The sequence below is a fragment of the Lynx canadensis genome, chromosome E2 (genome assembly GCF_007474595.2).
Source record: "Lynx canadensis isolate LIC74 chromosome E2, mLynCan4.pri.v2, whole genome shotgun sequence".
NCBI lineage: Eukaryota > Metazoa > Chordata > Mammalia > Carnivora > Felidae > Lynx > Lynx canadensis.
This window is the reverse complement of record NC_044317.1, coordinates 47,060,944-47,087,304: the sequence shown is the minus strand read 5'-3', so window position 1 is coordinate 47,087,304 and position 26,361 is coordinate 47,060,944. Positions and strand designations below refer to the sequence as shown.

The 26,361-nt window shown below is 55.0% G+C and overlaps 2 protein-coding genes across 15 annotated transcripts; both read left to right on the top strand.

Moving 5' to 3' along the window:
* Window positions 1–135: 135 nt before the first annotated feature.
* GMFG (glia maturation factor gamma) lies at window positions 136–8,930 on the top strand. 3 transcript variants are annotated; one of them, XM_030297434.1, is made up of 7 exons: window positions 136–153; window positions 4,565–4,661; window positions 4,787–4,836; window positions 5,647–5,696; window positions 7,856–7,938; window positions 8,439–8,512; window positions 8,695–8,930. In XM_030297434.1, the coding sequence occupies exons 1-7, from the start codon at window positions 151–153 to the stop codon at window positions 8,764–8,766; spliced, it is 429 nt and encodes a 142-aa protein (XP_030153294.1). In that variant the 5' UTR covers window positions 136–150; the 3' UTR covers window positions 8,767–8,930. The 3 variants fall into 3 exon arrangements, with proteins under 3 accessions (XP_030153294.1, XP_030153292.1, XP_030153293.1); XM_030297432.1 differs by lacking the exon at window positions 136–153 and adding an exon at window positions 4,037–4,141; XM_030297433.1 differs by lacking the exon at window positions 136–153 and adding an exon at window positions 4,310–4,396.
* Window positions 4,576–26,361, top strand: LRFN1 (leucine rich repeat and fibronectin type III domain containing 1). 12 transcript variants are annotated; one of them, XM_030297424.1, is made up of 6 exons: window positions 4,576–4,661; window positions 16,857–16,889; window positions 17,522–17,648; window positions 19,312–19,366; window positions 19,786–21,228; window positions 24,626–26,360. In XM_030297424.1, exons 5-6 carry the CDS (start codon window positions 19,823–19,825, stop codon window positions 25,530–25,532), a joined length of 2,313 nt encoding a protein of 770 aa, XP_030153284.1. In that variant the 5' UTR covers window positions 4,576–4,661; window positions 16,857–16,889; window positions 17,522–17,648; window positions 19,312–19,366; window positions 19,786–19,822; the 3' UTR covers window positions 25,533–26,360. The 12 variants fall into 12 exon arrangements, with proteins under 12 accessions (XP_030153284.1, XP_030153281.1, XP_030153285.1 ...); XM_030297421.1 differs by having other exon boundaries at window positions 16,857–16,974; XM_030297426.1 differs by lacking the exon at window positions 17,522–17,648 and adding an exon at window positions 4,787–4,836 and having other exon boundaries at window positions 4,625–4,661.

Genomic DNA, 26,361 nt, shown 5'->3' with positions numbered 1-26,361 from the left:
CTCAAAGAAAATGCGGTCGGGGTGGATGGAGTGTAGAGCTCCAGGCAAGGAGCGGTGGGAAATGAGCTGTGGCCAGGTGTTTGGCCGCTTGAGGGAGTTTGTCTTGAGGACACTAGGGAGCCATGGAAGGGCTTCAAGCCAGGGAGAGTCATGGTGAGTTGCGGGTTTGGAAAGATGGCTCTGGCTTTCATATGGAGCATGGATTGGAGGAAGTATAAAACTGGGGGCCTTCAGGGAGGCCGTTGGGGTGGGACTGAGGCGTTTGCACCAGGGAGGACTTTGGTAAAGGGAGGGGGTGTGGACGTGGGGGGGGGGGGGACGCCCAGGAGGCCGAGTGAACCTGCCCTGGGACTGGCTGGCTGAAGATGGGGAGAGAGGGTGAAATCCAAGAAAAGGTCCCTGGCTGGGGCATTGGGGGTTGGTGGTGCCTCCCAGAACAGGTCTGGAAGATTCTGAGCCCAGTGCGGGCCACCCAGCAGCAGGGGCCAGGAGGCTGCATAGCCCTGGGTCTGGAGCTTAAGAGAGAAATTGGGGCTGGGAACCAAGATTTGAGGATCACCAGAGGTGGTGACTGAAGTTGTGGGTGTTAGCGATCTAGCCTGGAGAGGGTATGAGGGTGAATGGAGACAAGGACCCAACAGAACCCTGACAGAAGGGGACACCTAAGGTTTAAGCAAAGGAATCGAGAGTCTCGAAGATTGGAAAGGAGCAGCCAGACAGAAAGGAAGGCGTGAGAAAAGGTCATTTCATGCCAGGGTGGGGGATATCACAAACCCCATCCACTACCCTTACATTTAAGCAAAAACTTTCACACCCTATAGAGTAGTTGTGCTTGAAAGACACACAAAGACTCATTTATTCATCCAACAATACTTAGGTACCTAATATGTATGTGTCAGGTGCTGTTCAAGGTTCTAGAAATTCAACAGTGGAACAAAGCACACAAATATCTCCGCCCGACGCTTATGTTCTGGTTGAGGGGACACAAACAAACAATAAATAAATACAATGTGACTCAGTGATAGTACTATGGAGTAAAATAAAGCAAGCTGAGGGGATGGAGTGATGAGTTCAGCACTATTTTAGATGGGGAAAGACCTCTTGGATCAGGTGAGATTGGAACAGGTATCTGAAGAAATGAAGGGGTTCGGGCACCCAGGTGGCTCAGTTGGTTAAGTGTCTGACTTTTTTTTTTTTTTTTAATGTTTGTTTATTTTTGAGAGAGAGAGACACGGCTGAGCAGGGGAGGAGCAGAGAGAGAGGGAGACACAGAATCTGAAGCAGGCTCCAGGCTCTGAGCTGTCAGCACAGAGCCCGATGTGGGGCTCAAACCCATGAACCGTGAGATCATGACCTGAGCCGAAGTCGGATGCTTAACCGACTGAGCCACCCAGGCACCCCAGCATCTGACTCTTGATTCTGGCATGGGTCATGATCTCACAGTTCATGGGTTTGAGCCCCGCATTGGGCTCTGCACTGACAGTGTAGAGCCTTCTTGGGATTCTCTCTCTGCCCCTCCCCTAATATCTCTCTCTCTTTCTCAAAAATAAATAAGAAAACATTAAAAAAAAAAAAAAGGAAATGAAAGGAAAAACCATAAGGGGAAGAGGGTTCCAGGGAGAAGGAACAGCAAATGCAAACAGCAACAGTGGCAGGATTATTTGCAGAACCACAAAGAGGCTAACGTGGCTGGAGTGGGGTGAGCAAAGAGGACGGTAATAGAAGACAAGGTCCAAGTGGTAATTGAAGAGGGGTGGTGGCAGATAAAGGCCACCGTAAGGACTTTAGCTTTTACCCAAATAATATGGAACCATAGGGGGATTTTGACAGAGGAAGTATGTTGTATGCCTTGGGTTTTATTAGGATCCCTCTAGCAGTCGTAGAGAGTACTCTAGAAGAGTAGACTGTGTGAGGGGAAGCAGGGGGACAGTGAGGAGGCTGCTGGGAGAGTGAGGACAGGGAGGAGGCTGCCGGGCAGGACCAGAGTACAGGCCATGGTGGTGTTGGGGAGGGTGGGAAGTGGGCAGGTTCTGGTTACATTTTGAATTTCAGAACCAGGAAGTTCTGATGTATGATGAGCTGGGTTAAAGATGACTGAGATCCATGGGGCGCCTGGGTGGCTCAGTCAGGTGGGCGGCCGACTACAGCTCAGGTCATGATCTCGCAGTCTGTGACTTCGAGCCCTGCATCGGGCTCTGTGCTGACAGCTCAGAGCCTGGAGCCTACTTCCGATTCTGTGTCTCCCTCTCTCTCTGCCCCTTCCCTGCTTGCTCTCTCTCTCTCTCTCCCAAATAATAAACATTTTTTAAAAATTTAAAGATGACTGAGATCCAGGTGGACGCATCCGCTGGGCAGCTGCATGTAGGAGTCTCGAGTTCAGGGAGAGGCCCAGGCTGGAGAAATACTGAGGGTGTCCCCTTTGAAAGCTGAGAAACTGGATGAGATCAGGAGGCGAGGAAGGTAAATGAAAAAGAGAAAGGGACAAAGGACTGAGCCCCTAGAACACCCCACTGTCAAAAGGAAGAATCAGCAAGAGAAGCCAAGAAGGAGCAGCTAGAGGACTCGGAGGAAAACCAGGCCAGGGTGTTGTTCTGAAAGCCAAGTGAAGAAAGTGTATCAGGGCACAGGGAGTGATGGACGGTGTCACATGCAGCCAACAGCACATAACAGATGAAGACTGAGAATTGACCATTAGGTCATTGGTGGCCCTGACAAGGGTATGTCAGGGAATGGGGACAGGAGTGACAACCTGCTGGGAGAGAGTTGAAGAGAACATTGGGAGGAGAAACTGCAGGCAGTGAGCGTAGACGATTCCTTCTAGAAGTTTTGCTAAAAGGGAAGGAAATGAATGGGCAGTGGCTGGATGGAAGATAGGATTCTTAGTGTTTAAAAAGGAAGACATAACCCCACGTGGAGGCCGAGAGGAAAGATCCAGTGGGGGTGGGAACATCGGTGATGCAGAGAGAGGGAGGACAGCCACAGCGAGACCCATAAGCAGATGGGACAGGGTGGGAACCAGTGCCCATGGAGGGGCTTGAGGAAAGCTCGTTCACTACACTTGTCCATGGGGCCAGCACAGCAGGCCAGCCAATGTGGAGCTGGGACCTGTGAAGATTCTTTTTTTTAATGATTATTTATTTTTGAGAGAGGCAGCAAGTGGAGGGAGAGGACAGAGAGAGAGAGAATCTCAAGCAGGCTAAGCGCTGTCAACACAGAGCCTGATGCGGGGCTCGAACCCGTGAACTGAGAAATCATGACCTGAGATGAAACCAAGAGTCCGGCGCTTAACCGACTGAACCCCCCCCCCCAGGTGCCCCTATGAAGAGTCTCTTTGGTTTGCTTATATTTTCTCACCGAAATACATGGAATTTTCCCATACATTACATTCCCTTTTATTTCTCCTTTGTATGACAGGACATTATATTGATTCGGGGGGGGGGAGGAATTTATGTACATAATAAGTAGGTTACATTACCCAGGAATTTCATTTCAGAGTGGGAAAGGGGCAACACAAAATGCACTTAATAAAAAAGGGGGTACCAGTCTGACAGAATTGAACACCACTGTTGTAGGGCCGATTATTAGGCCCCTGAGGTTGAATGGCAGGCAAAAAATTCACCATTACCTGGGCTCTGTGGAGCCTCCATTTCCCCATCAGCACAACAAATGACAGTTTGATTAGCAAACATCCCTAAGTTCCCCCTTTTCTGCTCCAGAATTAAAATATTCCAGATGGGAGAGATCCAGGAAAGCTTCCTGGAGGAGGGGAGGAGTTAAAGAGCTCATTGTTATCTACTCTGTATTGAGTATGTCCACCATACTGGGAGGTATGTGAAGCTATTTTATCCTCACAAGAATCCTGAACCAGAGGGGCGAAGTTATTTAGCTAGGATCACACAGCAAGGCAGCATTCGAACCCAGGTCTAGGTGATTGCAAAGCCTGGGAGGTCCTGGCAGATGAGGGGAAGGAAGGAAGGGGAGGGGCCTTCTGAGACAGTTGTCCCAGAATGGGCATAAACAGGATGTGGTGGTGGATGAAACCTTTCCCCTGCCCCACACCCCGCCCCCTGAAGCCTTGGTCCCCACCCCTAGAAGACAGCGGAACTGAGAAAAGAAGAGGCCTGTGGACAGAAAAGTCATGGTCAGGGGGCTAGGGGTTGTATGGGAAGGGCTGGGGGCTGGGAGAGTGCCTGGGTGAAGGTCAGGCTGTGGGATAGAGGTCAGGGGCTAGGAGGGTGACCCCTGTGGCAAAGGGCCTGGCTGGGGGGAAGAGAGATGCCGTTTCCGGGTTTAGCCCCAGGCAGGCAGATCCTTGGGTCCCCTTGACCGTTCCCCAAGTGTGCCTGCTGAGAGGGCTGGAGTCCAGCCTCTACTCTGCACCCCAAGGGTGTGCATGGTAAGGGACAGTGTCTGCCCTAAGGAAAGGGCACTTTTTCCTAATGTTCACAGAAGCATCCTATGAGCCGTCAGGGCCCTCCTCTTTACTAGTGGAGAAACCGAGGTTTGGGGAAGGGGGCAGGGCTGGGTCCAGGTCAGCTCAGCTATGCTTGGGCTTCCCTGGCAGTCTGATTCCCTGGTGGTGTGCGAGGTGGACCCAGAGCTAAAGGAAAAGCTGAGGCAATTTCGCTTCCGAAAAGAGACGGACAACGCAGCCATAATAAGTGAGTGTCATCTTCTCCCCCAGAAGGATGGGTGAAGGGGTGGGGACACACAAGGAAGTCTGCGCCAGTGTCACGGGCGGGCGGATGGAAGGGGCGTCTAACCCCTGTGTGCCATCCCTCCCCAGTGAAGGTGGACAAAGACCGACAGATGGTGGTGCTGGAGGAAGAATTTCAGGTGAGGGGCTGGGAGGGATGGGACCCCCCCAGAAGTGCAGGGTGGGACTGGGAGAGCCAGGGGGCCGGAACTGATGCTCAGAGCTTGACACTGGGGGCCAGAAAGGCCTGGGGGTCAAGTTCCGGCTCAGCTGTGACTCGAGGCAAGAGATTTCACCTGCATGGGTCTGTTTCCTCATCTGTGAAATGGGGATACCGGTACCTCTCTCTCAGGGTTGTCTATGGATTCAATGATTTAATCCTTGTAGTGGGTTTAGAAGAAGGCCTGGCTCAGTGAAATGATGATGATGACGGTGACGATATTTTATTGGCACTTAAATGAGAGTTTCCAGAGAAGTAAAAAATAACAAAAACGAGCGGAAATCCTGTAAAAGGGTAGAGCCCACCCTTTCTTTCCTCGCTGTCTTTATCAGTAACATGGGGATGATAACAAAGCTTACTTCATAGTATCGTGGTAAGAATTTGGGGGAGGGTGGCCCACGGAGGCTGACGCTGGGGCTGATCGACGGGAGGGGGATTGGCCAGGAGCTGGGCTCTCTCAGGTCCTCTGAAAGGCAGTGCAGCAAATGGTTACGATTTGAACCCAGGTTCAAATCTGAATCCTGCTGCTCGCTATCTGCAACCTTGAACAGGTGTCGTAACAACTCTGGGCCTCAGTTTGCTTACCTGTAAAGTGGGGGTAATAACAGAACCTACCCCACAGCCTTGTGGGAAAGGTCAATGAGTTGATCTATGTGTGTTTCTTAGACCAGTGTCTGGGCAAGTGCTTGGGAGTGCTTATTTAATGTCAGTCTTTTCTCCCCCACCTCAGAACATTTCTCCAGAGGAACTAAAAACAGAGCTGCCAGAGAGACAGCCGAGGTATTGTGGGGGAAGGAAGGGGAGGGTCAGGCCAGGGGGAGAGGGGTGATGATGAAGGAACAGACAGAGGGGCCCCTTGGATTCCTGTCTTAATCACGGGCTCTGATCTGTGTTTGAGGCCACGAATTCACACCCCAGGACCTTTTGTTTATTGCAGAGTTTTATACTGACAGTCACGTGACATTAGAGCTGGATTATTTTTTCCTTTGGGTACAAACTTTGTTAGATTTCGGTCTCCTTATTGCATTTCATTAAACAAAAAATGAAAAAAAAATTTCCTTTTTCAACGCACGAGAATATTTGGGGCGGCAGAGGAGTTATTTGACCTTTAACGATTGGAGGGAATCCTGTGCGAAGCCACACGAGGCTGGTGCTCTTTGTTTTTAAATTTTTTTTTTTTTCAACGTTTATTTATTTTTGGGACAGAGAGAGACAGAGCATGAACGGGGGAGGGGCAGAGAGAGAGGGAGACACAGAATCGGAAACAGGCTCCAGGCTCCGAGCCATCAGCCCAGAGCCTGACGCGGGGCTCGAACTCCCGGACCGCGAGATCGTGACCTGGCTGAAGTCGGACGCTTAACCGACTGCGCCACCCAGGCGCCCCGAGGCTGGTGCTCTTTGTATGGAGGAGCTCTTTGACCCTTCTATGAAATCCAGTCTGTTTAGAGTTTTCATCTCCACTGGGGTGAATTTTGGGTGCCCCGGGATTGCAACCCTCAATCTCAGGCTCTAGATCTCAGCCAGGATCAGCTCCCTTGGTATCTGACAAGTATAGTCACATTGGGCCTCATCCACAGAAGGGAAGCCTCAAACACAGGGCTTTTTTTTTTTTTTTAAGTTTATTTACTTTGAGAGAGAGAGAGAGAGAGAGAGAGAGAGCGAGCAAGAGTAGACAAGGGACAGAGAGAAAGGGGGAGAGAGAGAATCCCAAGCAGGCTCCACACTGTCAATGCAGAGCTCGATGTGGGGCTCGAACTCACAAACTGTGAGATCATGACTTGAGCCAAGATCAAGAGTTGGATGCTTAACTGACTGAGCCACCTAGGTGCCCCTCGAACACAGGGCTTAATGCTCTGCAGCTGCCTGCCATCTGGAAATTTTTTATGGTTTTATCTTTGAATTTGTGTTTTGTGTAAGGGTCTGATAGGACAATGGAGCATGTGCTGGGGGCTCGGAGCCTCCTCCGGCTCACACATGGTCCCTCCTCCAGCCCTGGACAGCTTCTCCCCTGGTCACTGCCACCCAGTGAGTGCTGCTGCCCTCTGCCCCAGTCAGGGGCCTGAGTGCACATGTCGGGGGAGGGTCAGAGTCAGGGTCAAGGTTGGCACACACCCCCTGCATGACAGGTTCCAGGGTTTGTCTGCAAGCATCTGTACTTCCCCTGCGTGTGTGCTCATGCCCAAGAGAGCCTGACTTTATGTAGCAAACGTGAAAAGACTGTAATCACGGGGCACCCAGGTGGCTCAGTCTGTTAAGCATCCAACCCAGATCAGGTCATGATCTCCCAGTTTGTGGGTTCGAGTCCCTCATCGGGCTCTGGGCTGACAGCTCAGAGCCTGGAGCCTGCTTCGGATCCTGTGTCTCCTTGTCTCTCTGCCCCTCTCCCATTCACACATGCTTTCTCTCTCTCAAAAAAAAGTAAACTTAAAAAAAACAGAAAGACCACAGTCAGTCTGGAGACAGACTGCGGAAGAAGAACAGCCTTTCTCCTGCCTTTGGAACAACAGGCCCCATGTGTTCATTTTGCGCTGGGCTTGGCAAGTTATGTGGCTGGCCCTAGTCTCAGGCCAGAGATCTAGAGCTCTGGACAGTACTGCATAGTACTTGAGCCCTTACACTCCGGCACTGAATTTCCTGGGCTCAAATCTTTCCTCTGTCCACAGAACCTCGGGTAAGTGACCTTACCTCTCTGGGCCTCAGTTTTCCCATCTGTAGTATGGGGATAATAATAGCACTTATGTCATCGGTTATTGTGAATCGAACAAGCACCTCCTATTTGATTTTCATTTTGCATTTGAGGCCAGTGTCCTGGGTCTCCTCTGTTAACCCTAAGGCTCTCAGACTCAGGCAAGATTTCAAGATTGTGGGCTCCGGCAATGGGCCCTGGACCTGGGCGCCAGGCCGAAGTATTGAATTTGAATCCCCTTTCACTGGTGTAGGTTCGTGGTTTACAGCTACAAGTATGTGCACGAGGACGGCCGAGTGTCCTACCCCTTGTGTTTCATCTTCTCCAGCCCCGTGGGTGAGACACAGCTGACACCTGTCCTGATAAGGGGGGGTCTTAGATGCTGTGTGTGCGGCATGTGAGAGTGTGTATGTGGGTGCAGGTACGTGTGAGCGGGCACTGTGTGAATGTGTGTATACGTGACTTGAGTACGGGAGCGTGTGGTGCATGTGGTGTGTGCGTGTGTGTAGTGTGTGGGTGTTGGGAGGGCAGCGGGGTGGGGGTGGGGGCTCAGATTCTTTAAGAATCCACCCATCCTCCTCAGTCCCAAGGTGTATAAGCAAGTTAGCCTCTTCCTTTTCCTTAGAAGCCCTGTCTGGCCTCTAAACCATCTCCAGGAACCCTCGGAATAGCAAGCCCCCAAACAAGTCCCAAAACTCTGAGTAGAGCTTCAAGAGACCACCTTGGAACAGCTCCCAAGACCCTTAGAAAAACTTCAGGGCCTGTATGACGTTGCTAGGGCCTTAGTGATAACCGGGGTCCCCCAGTTATGCTCCCTTCTCCTTTTTCCCATGCAGGCTGCAAGCCTGAACAACAAATGATGTATGCGGGGAGTAAAAACAGATTGGTGCAGACGGCGGAGCTCACGAAGGTCTGGGCCTGGGGCTGGGGCTCCCCAGTGTTAGGGAGGAGGAGGGGGAGGGTCTGGGCTTCCAGGTCTGAGGGAGGATGGGCTGAGGGTCCGGGACTCCAATTCTGAGGGAGGAAGGGGCCGGCGTGCTCGCCCTCTGAGTTCCTGATTGGATCTCAACGCTGAGACCTCTCCCCGCCCAGGTGTTTGAAATCCGCACCACTGAAGACCTCACCGAGGCCTGGCTCCAAGAGAAGTTGTCTTTCTTTCGTTGACCTCTGGGTTGGGGAACTGAAATCCTCATGTCTGAATTCCTGAAGAGACTGGGAACTCGGACCCCTAAGGACCTGAACATCCGAAACCCTAAAGAAATTAAAATGCAAGAACTCCTCAGCAGGAGGAGTTTAATTTAAAGAAATTAAAATGCAAGAGATCCTCAGCTGTCAGTTTGTTTCTCATTGTGGGCCCTACCCCACAGTCCCTGCAGTACCGGCCTTGGGCCAGCAGAGGGCAGGCAGACCAAGTGGATGGCCGTGAGTCCCAGGAGGAAAAGAGGATACCGATTTCTCAGAAAGGGAGGGGCCTGTAGGTTTTTCTAGGGTGTGTGGGTGTGTGGGTGGGTGGGAGGATGGAAGGGGGGCTAGGTTTCCTGGAGGAATGGGAAAATATCTGAATCCAGGAGGGGCCACTCCCAAGGGGAATAAGGACACCTGGATTCCTGAGAGGAAAAACGAGGCCGAGTGCCCATTTCCCCTCCTCCCACTTTCCCACCCCCGGCTCTAGGGGCATCAGACATTAGCCTGCACTGAATGCTACTTTCCTCAGTGAGCCCCCAGGCAGGAAGAATTTAAAGGCAGAAAAGTTGTTAAAGGATCAAATGTAATTGCTTCAAGGGAGTTGCCGGGGTGAGTGGTTTGTGTACTTAGGTAGGCCTGGGGGCCCCAGACTGGGATAGGGGAGGGGATCCTGGACTCTCAGTGGACCCCTGAGGGGTATGAGGTTGAAGGGCAGGAAAGGGACACCCTACCCGCCCCAGTCTGGAGAGTTTTCTTTCTTTTTTTTTTTTAAATTTTTTTTCAACGTTTATTTATTTTTGACAGAGAGAGACAGAGCATGAACGGGGGAGGGGCAGAGAGAGAGGGAGACACAGAATCGGAAACAGGCTCCAGGCTCTGAGCCATCAGCCCAGAGCCTGACGCGAGGCTCGAACTCACGGACCGCGAGATCGTGACCTGGCTGAAGTCGGACGCTTAACCGACTGCGCCACCCAGGCGCCCCTGGAGAGTTTTCTTTCTTCTGGCATCTCTGAGCCTTTGACTCTCTCAGGCTCTCTTTGTCCCTGAGGGACATTTATTGAGCACCCACGGTGTACCAGGCTCCGAGAGTTCTGAGATGGGCAGGTCTTCACAGAGATAAATCACCCTTTCTTTCTCTTTGCTTCTCCTCCTGGTCTCTGTTCCTCCCTCTGTCCCCAGATCCAGGGACCTGGGAGCTCCCTCCCCCCCCCCCTTCCAGGTTCCCTGTTGAGAGGTGTTCGTTGCCATGGAAACAATGACACAATGACCTTGGGTTTGGGCAGCCCCTCCCCCAGCCCTGTCATTCCTGGGGGAGGGTCCACAAGCCCAGCTCCAAGCCCTCCCCAGCCCTCCCCGCCAGAGCACACCATCCCCCTCACCACTCCGCTCAACTCAACACTTGCCCCCCTTGTTTCCAGACTGGACCAGCCCTTTGCAAAGATAAGTCGCCCCCCTCTCTCCGCCCCCTGCCAGCATTTGGGGGAGGGGCGGATTTGAGCTCCTCTTTGACACCAGTCCTGGTGCCCTCCCCACCCCATCTCTGGCCAGGCACGTCTCTACTTCTCCCTCTGATCATAGCCTCAGTCTCTGATGGCTAGAGATGGAAGAAGAGGGCTGGGGATAGGAGGGGCCGTTCGATTAAGAGGCCAAGCAACTGCCGTCCTGCAGAGGTCTGAGAGGCAAAAGAACTTGTCCAAGGTCATGCACTTACAGTTAACGCTCTGATTGAGGGCTTCCTATGTGCCAGGTACTTGCATAAGCACTTTATAGGTATTAACTCATTTAATCCTTACAATACCCTATGAAGATGGCATCCTTATTATCCCCAATTTACAGATGAGTAAACTGAGGCAAAAATTTTGGCAAAGCCAAAGGTAATTGCCTGAAGTCCCACTGGTAGTGGTTTGTACAGTTAAAACTTCCAACTCAAGGCTATCTGGTGGTCAATGGCCACTCCCTTTCTCAGGCAGGGGGTTTAGGGAATCAGCTCTTCCTCCTCCCCACGTAGTTGAACTTCTGTCGGCATCCAGGCTCATGATTGCAAACAATCCAATCAGAAAGAAGCATGTACGAGGAGTTGCCCAATCAGGAGCAGGGAGTTTGGAAAGCAAGGACCAATCAGAGAGGGTGGCTCTAGGGACTGCCCAATGCAGAGTAGGTTTGGCTAGAGGGATTGTGGGGGAACCAATCAGAGAGGCCATAACAGAATACACTATCCAATGGAGAGTCAGCACAATGGGGCGTGGCTCTAGCTTTGGGGCCACTCCTTCAAGGGGCCCCCAAACAAACTAGGGACCACCTTCTCTCCCCCAACCTTCTCCTGGGCTTCCGCAGATCCAGCCTCCGTAATTTTTAAATCCAGGCTGTAGGTTTTCCCTGGGGGCACTTCTCCTTGCTAACCTTCAAGGAAAGTAGGGCTTATGTTGGAGAGGAAGAAACGGGATTTAGGGCACAACTGAGAATGGCAAAAGGACTAGGCAAAAGGGACCAGTGCCTGGCCTGAAAGCTAGATGCTTTTGGGGTGGAGTTTAAGGTGCAGGGGGGAGTGCAGGGGCTAAGTGTGTGGGGATTGGTGGGTGGACCTGGGCCTGAGGGGCAAACTTAGGTCAGAAAGGGCTGGGGAGTTTTGCTTTGGGCGGAGTCTTGGAGACCGGGTGGACCTAGGCTTGGGGGCGGGGCCGAACTGTGGAAGTGTGAGAATGGTTTTGGGTCTCTGTTAGAAAATCTGGGTCAGGAATCAACGCAGAGGGAAACTTCTACCTGTTGCCCTCTTTTCAGGCCAATTCACATTCCCTGACCTTAGGGGACATTCTCTACCCGCCCCCCCCCCGGGGTATCCCCCTTCCCTTCCAGTGACCCCAGGCTGGGGCATTATGTTTATTGCTGAGTGTGGCCCCTGCAGTGAGTCTGGAGTGGGCCCGGCTCCCAGGCCTTCTCCTAAGAGGCACTCAAGAACACGTCTTTACTGAGCACCTCCTGGGTGCCGTTCATTGTTGTGGACACCAGAGAAAAGTGGTGCCCATGCCACTCCCCTCAGGAGGCTTATAGATCAATGACTAGACAATAGGCAATAAACAGATAAGTACACAGTAAAGAGGCGAAGAAGCAAACACGATGATTAACAAGCATAAGTGCCATGTAGGAAATAAAATGAGGTGATGTGATAGATAGAAATAGTGGGACCTGTTGGGACTATGCTTTTGCTGCCTCCTTAGTCTCTAGGAGAGCCCTCTGGCTCACCTCCCAACATTTATTATGAAAGATTTCAAACAGGCAGCAAAGTTGAAAATAATTTTACAGTGAACACCCATATACCCACCACCTAAATTCTACCATTAATGTTTTATCTTACTTGCTTTATCATAAACCCATCCATCAACCCTTCCGTCAATCCATCTTATTTTTTATGTATTTCAGAGTAACCTGCAGACATGAGGACAATTGGTAGGGGTGCAGGTGTGAACTGGGGCTGGGAAAGGAAGGCCTCTCTGAAGCGATTGCATTTGAGTTAAGACTTGGATGAAAAGGAGGAATCACTACAGTGGGGAAAGAGTGCAAAGACCCCAGGAGCTGTGATGAACTGATATATTGGAGAAGTAGAAAGATCACGGTTGGTTGGGACAGGGAAACCAGAGCTCTGGGAAGAGGTCAAGAGGTGGGCGGGGCCAGAGTTTCAGTCTGTGGGGTGGGGGTGGGGCTCTCTGCTTGGGCTCAGGCTCTTTGTTTCCCTATCTCTGAGGATCTCTGTCTCTCTAATTTTCATCTATCTTCTCATCCTGTCTTTTTCCCTCCTGTCCATCCCAGGTCCGCCCTCCCCTTCCTTTCCCTTATCTGTGTGACTTGAGGCAAGTTACCTAACCTCTCTGTGGTTTTATTTTCCTCATCTGTAAAATCAGGATGTGATGGGGCCTCCTCGTCTGGCTCCTGGAAGGATTAACTGAAGTCATGTATGTGAAGCCCATAGAACCATTCCTGGCGCACAACAGTGCTGGACATGTGTCCACTTTTGCTGTTGTTACTATTCTCTCTCCGTGCTCCCAGCCCTGGACCTCCGTATCCCATCAGGGAGCACCAGGAACCAGGGTGGGAGGTGGCGGTGGTGGTAGTGGTGGTGATGTTGGAATCTGAAGACTGAGGGGGGGGATTGTGAGTGTCCTTCCGGGGGGGGGCATCTAATGGTTGTGAGTGGGGTCAAGGTTTACTAGAGGGGAGGCTCTGCAGAGGTACCCTTGATCTGGGGGTGAGGGGCAGGCAGGCTTTGTGCCATGACGTGACTAGGAAAAACTTAGGGAAGGGGTTTGGCAGAGGACCTTGATACAGTAGGATCCAAAATTGGAAGGGGTTGAGCTGCCAGGGAGCCAGGGACTGCAATAAGGTGGATTTGGAGGGGAGGCTTTGCTGGGTTTGGGGGTCTGGTGAGTATCTCAGAAAGAGGTGGAGAGTGGCCAGAGACACTCAGTGGGGTTTGGGGGAGGGGCTAGGGGTCAGCTATTGAATAGGAGTTGGGCAAGAAAGGAGTCTAACCAAGGAGGGAGTAAGGAATCCTGGTATCCATGGAAGTCACAGGGAAGGGGAAGGGTCTCCCGGGTCCAAAAGAGAGAATAGGAACAGGAAAGATGCAGGGAAAGAATCTGGGGCAAATCAGGGGTTCTGGAAACCAAGGGGTGCCTTAGAGGGGAGCATGGTCTGGGGTCTAACTGGGGGTAATGAGGAAAGTTAGGGGGAATAAGAGACATTTTGAGGTCCTCCTAGAAACTAGACATGGTCTGGAGTCCCTATTGGGGGTCAAGGAATGGTGTGTGGAAGGACACTGCTGGGGTCTCCAAGAAGCAGTAGGATGTGGTTTGGGTCCCCAGAGGGAGTAAGACATGATCTGGTGTCTCCCTAGATATTGATATATGGTTTGGGTCCTCTCTGGGGCGTGGTAACATTCATACCTGAATGTTATGGTATGATTTAGGGTCCCTGATGGGGGTGCTCCGGCTCCCATTAGGTGCTGGGATATGGTCTGGGGTCCCCGATGGAGTATGGGGCAGAGTCTGAGGTCACCAAGGAGCGTAGGACATGGTTGGTGGTCCTGGGTGGCTGTAGGACATGGTCTGGGTCCTCCAAGGAGGTAAGGCATGGCCTGAGGTTCCCCTGGGTATTGGGACACGCTCCCGAGATCTCCGCCGAGTCCCCACGCCAGTTGGGGCGTGGTCTGGGGGTCTCTGGGGAAGCCGGCAGGGCTGGGGGTGGGGCTGGGGAGGGGTCGGGGGCGGGCCGGCGGCTCCGCAGTGGAGAGGGGTCTGCGGCGTGCCCCGGAGCGGGGGTCTGGGCTGCGCGGCCGCCCCGCCCGCCCCCTCCGGTCGGCGCCCCCTCCCCCCTTGCGGCGGTGGTGGCGGCTGGGCTCCGGCGGCGGGCGGCGCGGAGGGCGGAGCTCGGCGGCGGCTCGGGAGGGAGGGCGGGAGGCGGGAGGGAGGCGGCCCCGCGGCACCGCGCCCCCTCCCCCGGCCCTCCCCCCACCATGGCGCGGAGCGAGGCGGCGGCGGCGGGGCCGGGCCCGGGGCCCCCCCGGGCTGGGTGAGCGCGGCCCGCAGCGGCCGGGGAGGCGGCGGGCGGGGGCGCCGGTGGGAGCGCGGGTGTGAGCGTGCGAGCGTGTGAGTGTGTGTCCGCGGCGCTGCGGCGGGCCCGGCGTGCGCTCGCGCGGCCCTGTGTGTGCCCGGCGCCGGCGTGTGCGGCGCCCTGCTTGTGTGGCCATCCGGGTGTGTGCTGGGTGTCGAGCCGAGGTGCTGTGTCCGGCCGCGCGCGTGTGTCCCCCGAGCGGCTGCTCCTCTGGCTGTGTGTCTGGGGGGCTGTCGCGCGCCCATCGGAGGGGCTGTGTGCAGGTGTGTGTGCGTGGGTTGTGTGCCCAGGTGTGTGTCCCCCCCCCCCCCCGAGTGTGTGCGCGGGGCTGGCTGCGCTGGGTGTTTGTGTCCAGGTTGGATGTCCATCCGAGGGTTTGTGTAGCCGGGTGTGCCCGTCCTGGTGTCCATTTGTGTGTGTGTATGTGTGTGTCTGCGGGTTGTGTGTCTCCGAGGGTGTGTGTCTGTGCGTCCACGTCAGGTTCCCGGCCGGGGGCTGGGGCTCGTTCCTTGTGGGACCAGGCCTCTGTGTGGCTTTGGGGGAGGGGAGTTTGCCGCTCCCTCGGTCTATGTCAATTGGGGGGTCCTCAGCGGTCCTTGGGGGAGACGGCCATGTCTTCCCCTTCCCGGTGGCTGGGGGTGGGGGGGATGGGCGGCCGGTAGGTGGACAGATGGAGGGATGAGAGGCCGAGGGATGGACAGATGGGCCGGAGGGGAGGGGCACAGACCCAGCCCTTCCCCACCCACCCCACCCCAATCCCCCCCGCCCGCCAGATCTCCGCAGATGGGGCCGGACTTGCCGGCATACAGATGGCCAGGCCGGGGGACCTCTGGGCTGCCTTGTGGCAGGGCTCTGGGACTCAGTCCCCCAACCCTTTGAGACTCCACCTGCCGAACTCTGACCTCAGGCCCTGGCTTGTGCCTTGGTTGGGGGTTGGGGGGGATGTGCTGGGAGGGAAGGATGCTAGGATTTCTTTGGCCTGGGAAGTAGGTGGGGTGGGGGCACCTCAGGGCCAGGAGGGATGTGTGTTCATGACTGTATGTGAGTGTGAATCTATGCCTATCTGTTGACTATGCTACCGTGGTTCAATATTGTGTATGCATTTTGGAAGTGTGTAAATCCCTCACAGGGCTGTTGTGTGAGCATGTGTCTTATGAGTGAACATCTCAGAATGTCTGTGCAAGGTGAATCTTTTTGTGCCTGTGTGCTTGTGTATCAATTTTGTGTGTCTGTGTGTGCTTGTAGTTCTGTGTCATGTGTGTGAGGTGTGTATCAGCTAGGGTGTGCATTTGGGCATCTGTTGGTGTGGGGATATATCAGTTTTGTGACCATGCATCATGGGGACATGTGAAGTTGTATGAGTGTGTATGAGTGTGTTTGGACGTTTAAAAGCATGCACCTGTGTATCTTTGTGCAAGTGAGTATATGTTATATGTGTGTGCCCCTGTGTGTTGGCTAGTGTGCACGTGTTTCTCTCTTATAGGTGCATGTATCCGATTGTCTGCAAGAAGGCACATGGGTTTCTCTGTTGTGTGTGTGCATATGTATATATGAATGTGCAAGGGAAAGTCAATGTTGTACATGTGTGGTTGTGTGCAGGTTGTGTCAACCTTGAGGGTGTGGGTCTATGTTGTGAGTCCATTTATGTGTCAGTGTTGGTCTCTGGGGATTGGTCTATGTGCAGGGCGTATGCACACATGTGCCTGTCTTCCTGGCATAAGGCTGACCCCACTTCTTGGCCCAGTGAGATTTGGGCCCATGTGGTGTGACCCGTGGTATGCTGGGGTCCATCCAGGGGGTCCAAGGACACAAGGGCGTCCACATGCGGGGCTAAGAGGCCATGGAGGGTGGGGGGCACACATCATGCTGGTGGGTCCATGGAAATCCAGATGTAGAGACTTGGGCCCATGTGGGTTTTGGCATGTCCACACATGTTGGTGTGACAATGGTGTAATGGCAAGGATGGGGACCGCTGGTTCTTTCCTACCCCCAGTACCACTCAGCTCTTTGAAATTGGAGGACTAGGATGTGAACTCTGGAAGGAGGAGACTGGAAGCCTGGAATCCTGGATCTGAGAAGGCTGCTGGGAGGCCAGATTCCTGGGTCTTGAGAAAGGAAGAAACTGAGACCTGGACTCTGGAGTTTGAAGGAGGAGGAAGCTGGGGTTGTAGACACCAGGGTGGAAGGAAGGGGAAGGGGCTGGGGTTCCTGGCCTCTTGGGCCCACAGAGGACAAAGAGTTAAAGCCCCGGACTCCTGGGTTTTGGAGGGTGAACGGTCCTGAGACCCAGACTCCCTGGATTCCAGAAACAACTCACTGGGTCTGTCTGAGCCTATGCAGAGCCTGCAGCAGGAGGGCTGAGAGAATGATCACACCAGGGACTTCCTTGGCTGAGATGGTCTCTGAGGCAGGTCTTCAAAGAGGAGCCAGAAGGATGCTAATAGGGTCATTTTGTTCCTTTGCAGGTACCGGCCCAGGCCCTAACTCCCTGCAGAGAGGTGAGTGGGGTCCCTCAGGCTGGGGAGAGAGATGTGGAGTGATTGGGCCTGTTCTGAGCCAGCTGGAGGCCTGGAGCCCTGCCTGGTATGGATTTCAGGGCAGGGTATGGCAGTGTCGGAAGGGCCCCGGGGCTGGGGGGGGGGGAGAGGGAGGGGGCGGCCATGACAACAAGATCAGGAGCATCATGTCTGGATCAGGGCTCGTGGTAGAGCCAGGGCATGGGTGGTAGGTGGGGGTTTCGGGCCTGGAAGCATCCCCTCTCTGGGTGGGTCAGGTGGTTGGGACAAGGAAGTCTCCTGATGATATCAGTAGGGGGTACAGAGAGTTTCGTGACATGAAGTGAACCTTGCATTTGGAGAGCGACATGGTTTACCATTTTGTGTGTGTGTGTGCGTGCACGCATGTGGGAAGATCTCCTGGTAGACTGATCGGCTAGTGGCTGGGAGAGAGGCAGAGAAAATGATACAATAATAATAATGATGATGATGATGATGATGGTGATGATGTTAATAATAGCTGCTAACACTTATGTAGTGTTTAGTCTGTCAGGAACTATTCTGAACATGTTACAGTGTATTATACTTCGTAACAACCCCATGAGGTAGGTGCTATGGTTATCCCCATTTTACAGAGGAGCACACTGAGGCACAGAGAGGGGAAGTCACTGGATTCAAGTCGCGCAACGGGGAACTGGGGTGTGAACCTGAGCGGCCAGGCCCGGATTCTTTCTTGCAATGCTGCACTACCTCTCAAGAAATGTTAGCTATTTTCATTGCTGTTATTATCCCTTCGACTCGAGTCCCACCCCAGCTGTGGGAGGCAAAACTGGGCACTTCTGTTTCATAGATTGGGGTTCTGAGCCTTAGAGACCCCACAGGCAGGCAGGTGCAGAGCTGGGCCTCCCAACTCAGGAGTTCTGCCTTTCAGGTTTTCCATTCGATACAGAGCTTTATCCCAGGAGGATCGCAAGACAAATTAATAGGGGGTGCTCAGAGATGGTGGGATGCCCTGCCTCTGCCTCTTTTTCTCTCTCCAGCCCGGGCGCTGTCCCTCTGTCTCTATCTCTTCCTCCATCTTGGTCTCTCTGTAATCTCTTAGGATCACTTCCCGCCTCTCCCTCACTCTTCCTCTCCCCATCTCTTGGGCTCAACGCCCTTCTCTGCCTGTTTCCTCCTTTCTTAGTGCTCCAGTCTGTCTTGGTTTCAGGCTGGCTCCTTGCCTCTGCACCTTTCTTTCAGAGTCTTTCTCTTTTCCTTATTTATTTATTTATTTATTTATTTGTTTGTTTATTTATTTAAGCTCTTTGCCCAATGTGGGCTCGAACTCGCCACGCTGTGATCGAGGGTCACATGCTCTACTGACTGAGCCAGCCAGGCGCCCCTCAGCTTCTTTTTCTTTTTGTCCCTTTGTCTCTCTCTCAGACTCTGTGTCTCTGTGTCTGCCAGTGCATCTCCCCCCTTGCCCACTTGTCTCTCCCTGTCTCTTTGCCCCTCTCTCTCTGACTCTCTTGGTCCCCCTCCCCACAGGCTGAAGGATCAGGGCCACAGCAGGCCACAGCCCCAAACTGCAGATCCCTAGGAGGTGGGCCAGCAAGGGACTGGGTGCGGGGTGGGGTGAAAACAGTTTCAGGGACGCCCCCTTCCCATCCTTCCCTCTTCACCCCCCCACCCACCCGGTGTTGTGATGGGAACTGACATGTCGTGGGCTGCAGCCGCCGCAGGGGAATCCCTGCCGGAAGGTTTTGCCTGGAGCAGAGGCATAGCGTGAGTGTGTGAGGGTGTGTGTGAGTGTGGGCATGTATGGGGCCTTGTATGTGCCCGCTGATGTGAGCGTGGAAGTCTGCCCACTGTTTGGGAGCTCACCAGAGCCCAGGATGAAGCCAGGTTCAGAGAAGGACTTCCCAAGACTGGGACGGAGACTGCTGTGTTTTTCTCAGCGCCTCCTAACTTCAGATTCCCTCTGCCACTCCCAAGGGTGTGTGTGTGGGGGTGGTGGTGGTAGTGGTTCCCCTTAACATTTACTGGATACTTACTGTGTGTCAGGCCCTGTGCTCAGTGGCCCCAATGAATGAGCTCACTGAACCCTTGCAACAACCCCGCAAAGATGGTATGATTGTCATCCCGTTGTACAAATTAGGAAATTATGGCCTAGTTAGGGGAAATCATTGGTCTGCGGTCACAGAACCAGCTAGTGGGGAGCCAGGACTGAACCTGAGTCTGTTTGATTTCAGAGCACTTACTCTTAATAATAGTGCACACTTCTGTACCTGGCATATATTGGGCCCTCAATGATCATGATGAGAATAATTACCAACACGTATTGAACACATTTTATGTTCTAGGCACGGTTCTAAGTACACTATGCTCATTGATCCAGTTAATCCTCACAGAGGTAAGGCCTGTTTTTATCTCCATTTTACAGATGAAGAAACCGAGATTCAGAGAGGTTCAGACACTTGCCCGAGGTCACACAGCTAGTAAGTGTCAGAGCTGGAATTTGAACCCGGGGACTATGGCTTTGAAACCCACAACCTTAAACCCTAGTCAACCCTGATTTTTAAAAATATTTAGTGGGTACTGGAAGGCCCAGACTAGGCCAGGTGTCACCGCACCCCTCTGGTTGGAAAATCATGAGAGGTCTGGGCCTCCTAGGGGAAGGTCAGAGATGGGATTAGGACCCTGGGGGTGGGGGGTGGAGGGCCGTGTAATTTACTAACCAGCATGGAAATATTGTCTGTTAACAACAAATGCATGCCAGGTGATGATCAGTCCTGCCTCTGTTCAGACTGGATGTCAGGAAGGCAGGGACCTGAGGCAGACTTCTAGCAGGACATTGTGGGTGGCCAGGCTGGTGGTCAAGCCCTGTGCCTGGGTAACCCGTCTCGTTCCCTTGCAGGTCTCCCGCCCCACTCCTCCTGCCTTCCATCTGCACCATGGCTCCGGGCCCCTTCTCCTCGGCGCTCCCCTCGCCGCCACCTGCCGCCCTGCCCTTTCTGCTGCTGCTCTGGGCCGGGGCATCCCGTGGGCAGCCCTGCCCCGGCCGCTGCATCTGCCAGAACGTGGCGCCCACGCTGACCATGCTGTGCGCCAAGACCGGCTTGCTCTTCGTGCCGCCGGCCATCGACCGGCGCGTGGTGGAGCTGCGGCTCACCGACAACTTCATCGCGGCCGTCCGCCGCAGAGACTTCGCCAACATGACCAGCCTGGTGCACCTCACCCTGTCCCGTAACACCATCGGCCAGGTGGCCGCCGGCGCCTTCGCTGACCTCCGCGCCCTCCGCGCCCTGCACCTCGACAGCAACCGCCTGGCCGAGGTGCGTGGCGACCAGCTCCGCGGCTTGGGCAACCTTCGCCACCTGATCCTCGGCAACAACCAGATCCGCCGGGTCGAGTCAGCTGCCTTCGACGCCTTCCTGTCCACCGTGGAGGACCTGGATCTGTCCTACAACAATCTCGAGGCCCTGCCGTGGGAGGCTGTGGGCCAGATGGTGAACCTGAACACCCTCACGCTGGACCACAATCTCATCGACCATATCGCTGAAGGTACCTTTGTGCAGCTGCACAAACTGGTTCGCCTGGACATGACCTCCAACCGCCTCCATAAACTGCCCCCCGATGGGCTCTTCCTGAGGTCCCAAGGTTCGGGGCCGAAGCCGCCCACGCCGCTCACGGTCAGCTTCGGCGGCAACCCTCTGCACTGCAACTGCGAGCTGCTGTGGCTGCGGCGGCTGACCCGAGAGGACGACCTGGAGACGTGCGCCACCCCGGAGCACCTCACTGACCGCTACTTCTGGTCCATTCCTGAGGAGGAGTTCCTGTGTGAACCCCCGCTGATTACACGGCAGGCGGGGGGCCGGGCCCTGGTGGTGGAGGGCCAGGCGGTCAGCCTGCGGTGCCGCGCTGTGGGTGACCCTGAGCCCGTGGTGCATTGGGTCGCACCCGATGGGCGGTTGCTGGGGAACTCGAGCCGGACCCGGGTTCGGGGGGATGGGACACTGGATGTAACCATCACCACCTTAAGGGACAGTGGCACCTTCACGTGCATCGCCTCCAACGCCGCTGGGGAAGCGACGGCCCCCGTGGAGGTGTGCGTGGTACCCCTGCCTCTGATGGCGCCCCCGCCGGCCGCCCCGCCGCCCCTCACCGAGCCCGGCTCCTCAGACATCGCCACGCCCGGCCGACCCGGTGCCAACGAATCGGCCGCTGAGCGCCGGCTCGTGGCGGCCGAGCTCACCTCGAACTCGGTGCTCATCCGCTGGCCGGCCCAGAGGCCCGTGCCCGGCATCCGCATGTACCAGGTCCAGTACAACAGCTCCGCAGATGACTCCCTTGTCTACAGGTGGGTGCTGCAGTCCCAGGACCTCTACCTCCTCCAGGGGCCCACCCTCCCATCTGCCCACTCCGTTGGCCTTCTTGCTCAGCTGTGGTTCTCTAGATGGACATGTGGAGTTGTCTTGGGCCCTCACCCGCCCCGTCTCCTCCTCTCTAGTTCTGTCTCCCTATCTCTTTCTGGTTTTCCTGCATTTAGTAAATCTTCGTCGAGGACCCACACGAGCCAGACTAGGGCCGGGCACTGGAGTTATAATAGTGAACGTGCCCAGCAGCATCCCTGCTCTCTGGGGTTCATGGTCTAGGTCACTGCTGGCCGAGGGTGCTTGATTCTGCACCTTGTCAGTTAAACATTTTGGAACATGAAATATTCTCACACACTTATGATTAACCCATACCAGTGTTACTGTTAGCAACACATCAGGTACATTATAGAACGGGGAACAAAAAGTATGAGAAAAATATATAAATGACCATTTGATCCTCCCTACTTTGTTGTGAAGCAATGATGATACCCCCTCCCATTTTATAGACACACCTAAGTTATTTCCACCATCCACTGGGTTAGCAGCCCTTGCCCTGGTGTGGACAGATCTGTACAGCATAGACAGGCATTAAAGGGCTACTTTCTCCCATCAATTCTCTTCCTTTTGCCTCTGTCTGTCCCGTCTCTCCCTCCTGTCCTTATGAGGCACCAAGCCCCTGCTCCGTGCTAGGCCCTGTGCTATCTCATTTGAGCTTCCCAACTCTGCCGTGAAGCAGTCATGATCCCCCTTCCCTTTTTATAGACAGGGAAACTGAGACTCAGTGGGGGGAATCACGTGCTCAAGGTCACAGAGGAAGTGACCAGGATTCCAGCCCTAACCCTTCTAACTCCTAATCTTGCCCTTTATACATTGAACACACATTTATTGAGCCCCTCCTTTTTGCCAGGCAGGGATTAGGGGAGAAGGATAATACATTTCTGTCAATAGCTTTTTTTTTTTTTAATTTTTTTTTCAACGTTTATTTATTTTTGGGACATAGAGAGACAGAGCATGAACGGGGGAGGGGCAGAGAGAGAAGGAGACACAGAATCGGAAACAGGCTCCAGGCTCTGAGCCATCAGCCCAGAGCCCGACGCGGGGCTCGAACTCACGGACCGCGAGATCGTGACCTGGCTGAAGTCGGAGGCTTAGCCAACTGCGCCACCCAGGCGCCCCCTGTCAATAGCTTTTAGTTTCTGTGTCTCTCCACCTCTCTGTTTCTCTTCTTCTCTAACTCTTAGCCTCTGTGTGGTGCGGTGAGGGGAGGTTCACAGACCCTCAGACCGTGCATGTATGCAGATGTTGGTGGCCCTGTGTCCCCAGCAGGGCAACAGACCCCTGTTCTCTTCCTTTCCCCTCAAGGCCACAGTTCAGTCCTCTGTCCCCCATTGCAGATGCCTGTGCTACGGTGCTGCAGGGGTTAACCTCCTCACTGCTGCCACGGGGCGGAGGTGACATCCAACCAGAAGCCTGCTCTGCTGCTTGCTTGCGTCTTGCAGCCAATTAGAGACACATGGGCTGAAGCTTTCTTAAGGAGCCAGCCTCTGTCCTTGAAAAGTGGGGAGCCCCTAGCAACCGGTTACTTTGGGGGAAAGGAGCAAGAGGAATCCAATGCTCTTTGGGAGAGGAGATGAGAGGAGGAGGAAGACTTACAGCCAGGGGCCCAAGGCTGGAAGGGGTGGGGGGCAGTGTGTGAAATGGCAGGCAGGGGGTGAGTTGGAAAAGCGGGTAGGCCTTTATGGGTGGGGGGGGGGGGGGGGCCATACTTGAAGTCTTTTGGTTTGAAGGGTGGCTCTGGCTATAAGGGAGCTGAGGTGGGCTTCAGGACCAGAGATGGCAGAGGTGGCTTGTTAGAGAGAATGTGAAGTTGCTGAGGGGCTAGAGGCCTGTGGGGGGGGGGGGGGGGGGGCGTGGCCTTTCAGAGGAGATGGAGCTCCTGCCACATGGTCTTGGGCAACAGTCCTTGTCTCTGGTGACCCACTATGAGATTTTTAGGTGAGGGGAGCTTGTGAGGTTGAGTGCTGGGCATACAAATCCATGTGGATGTGGCAGTCCTGGCTTAGCCAAGGCTGGATGTGGCCAACAGCACAGAAGAGATGTGCCCAACAGAAGAGGGTCAAGGCCTAGTGGGAATGCTCTTCCAGCTGGGGAAGAGTGCCATTGGCAGTAAAGTGTGAGCCACGGTGAGGGTGACTGGCCAGCACTGGGTGGGATGCAAGCTAATCATGATGAAATTATCCAGTGCCAGGCTTTAGGTAGGTTAACTCATTCATACTTCACACTTTCTCTATGAAGAAGACAGAAGAATTCTTACTGTCTCCATTTTGGGGAAATGAGGCACAGAGATGTTAAGAAACTTGCCTAAGGTCACAGAGCTAGCAAGGGGCAGCAGAGAGACTCAAACACAGGCCCCCAGGCTTTGTCGGCATAACCACTTCTTTGCACTGTCCCTCGTTAGAAGGCAGGGGCCTATAGCAAGAGAGTGGCATGCTTGCTTGGTTACCTTTGACCCGATTGTGGATGAAATTTACCCTGGGGGCATGATTTCACGACCTCTGGTGGTATGGGGCACAGCATGAACACAAGGTGATCGATATTGCAGGACACGCAAAGAGCGGACATGGTCCCAGGCACAGTAGGGAAACCGTCTGTAGTAGGCCCTGTGGAGTGTGGCTTGGAAGTGATTGGTCAACCAGAAGTGGAGTGGCCTATAGCCAGGTCCCCTTGGTGGGTGGGAATATGTAGTTGAGGGGCTTGGAAATAGACAGAGGCGGCTAGATGTATGTACCCAAGGTGGGACATGCAGATGAGGGGCGTGGCCTGTATCATGGTTTCCCGGAAAGGATGGGAATACGTAGAAAAAAGAAACTAGAAGAGCATCTGTTGTCCCAGTAGCAGTAAGACAGGGGGTGTGAGTTGACTTCGGTGTCCACTCGAGGGAGGATGGGACATGCAGGATATAGTATTGGGGCCCCTTCAAGGATGGAAATCTATAGATCAGAGACTCTGAATGGCAGCTGACCCAAATTAAAGGCATGTTCCTTCAGGGCAGGATTTAAAAGCCATAGTACTCCTCCCAGGCAAGGTCCAGGATATGTAGACGAGGCAACACGAATGGCAGATATTATCGTAGCAGGTGATGAAACACCACAGGGAGTGGTTCTGAGGTCTGGGCTTGCAGATGAGGGGCGTGACCTGTAGCAGTGGTCCTGAGAGGATGTACATTTGCTGCTTGAATGACTGCTGTTGTCCCATAGAGAGTGAAATATCGGTAGGAATGCATGGTTTGTTCCCTGTTGGTCACCACGGATGGGACACGCAAATGAAGCGGTACCGTTCATAGTGGAGCTAACCCAGTGCTGATGCCGTCCCCTCCTGCAGGATGATCCCATCCACCAGCCAGACCTTCCTGGTGAATGATCTGGCAGCAGGCCGCGCCTACGACCTGTGCGTGCTGGCAGTCTACGACGACGGGGCCACTGCACTGCCGGCCACGCGAGTGGTGGGCTGTGTGCAGTTTACCACTGCCGGGGATCCCGCGCCCTGCCGCCCACTGAGGGCCCATTTCTTGGGTGGCACCATGATCATCGCCATTGGGGGCGTCATCGTCGCCTCGGTCCTCGTCTTCATCGTTCTGCTCATGATCCGCTATAAGGTCTACGGCGACGGAGATGGCCGCCGCGTCAAGGGTACCTCCAGGTCGCCTCCGCGGGTCAGCCACGTGTGCTCGCAGACCAACGGCGCAGGCGCATCGCAGGCCCCGCCCCCGCCGGCGCAAGACCGTTACGAGGCGCTGCGCGAGGTGACGTCCCCAGCTGCTGCCGCTTTGGCGGTCGAGGCGAAGGCCACCGCCGCCGAGATGGATTCCACCGAGCCAGAGGCCGTCCTTGGACGCTCCCTGGGCGGCTCAGCCACCTCGCTGTGCCTGCTGCCATCTGAGGAAATCTCTGGGGAGGAGTCTCGGGCCACGGCGGGCCCTCGGAGGAGCCGTTCCGGGGCCCTGGGGCCGCCAGCTTCGGCGCCCCCCACTCTTGCTCTGGTTCCTGGGGGTGCCCCGGCCCGGCCGAGGCCGCAGCAGCGCTATTCGTTCGACGGGGACTACGGGGCACTCTTCCAGAGCCACAGTTACCCGCGCCGCGCCCGGCGGACAAAGCGCCACCGGTCCACGCCGCACCTGGACGGGGCCGGAGGGGGCGCGGCCGGGGAGGACGGAGACCTGGGGCTGGGCTCCGCCAGGGCACGCCTGGCCTTTACCAGCACCGAGTGGATGCTGGAGAGTACCGTCTGAGCGGCGGGCGGGCGCCGGGACGCCTGGGTGCCGCGGACAAACGCCCAGCCACCCGGACGCTGGGGCAGGACTCGGGGGCGAAAGCACGGCGCCTAGTGGTCAGACTGGAGGGGGAGACGCGCCCTTCTCCTCCCTGAAGGGGGCGAGGCTGCCTCGTCTGCAGCTCTCGGCCACGCCCCCGGGCCCGGGGGAGTTAGGGGGCGGGCAGCCGGGCCCCCCTCCTCCAAGGACTCCTCGTCCCCCTCCTGCCCCTCCCCCCGCGCGCTCGCGGACCTCGCTGGAGCCGGTGCCTTACACAGCGAAGCGCGGGGAGGGGCAGGGCCCCCCCGACACTGCAGCACTGAGACACGAGCCCCCTCCCCCCGCCCGGGACCGGGGCAGGGGCGAGGGGCCCATTTCTTGTATCTGGCTGGACTAGATCCTATTCTGTCCCGCGGCGGCCTCCAAAGCCCCCACCCCCACCCCATTCACCTCCCTGGTCCCGTCGGGTCTGGCTTGGGGTCCCCCTTTCTCTGTTTGTTCCCTTCCTCTCTGTCCCGCCCTATGTCGTCTTTGTCTCATGTCTCTGTCCTTCCCTATTTGTCTCTGTCCCGCCGTCTCTTCTCCCTCCCATATCTTGTCCAGTCTCCCTCTCTCTCCTGATTACCTCTTCCCCACTACACACTCTCCCGGGCAGGTCCCACTGGAAGGACCAGAGTCTCCCCTATCCCTTCCTCTTTCCCCAAATAAATCCCCACATGAACAAGATCCAAAACCAAATCCTCCCCTCCCTGCCGGAGCCGGGACCCTCCGCCGCAGCAGAATTAAACTTTTTTCTGTGTCTGAGGCC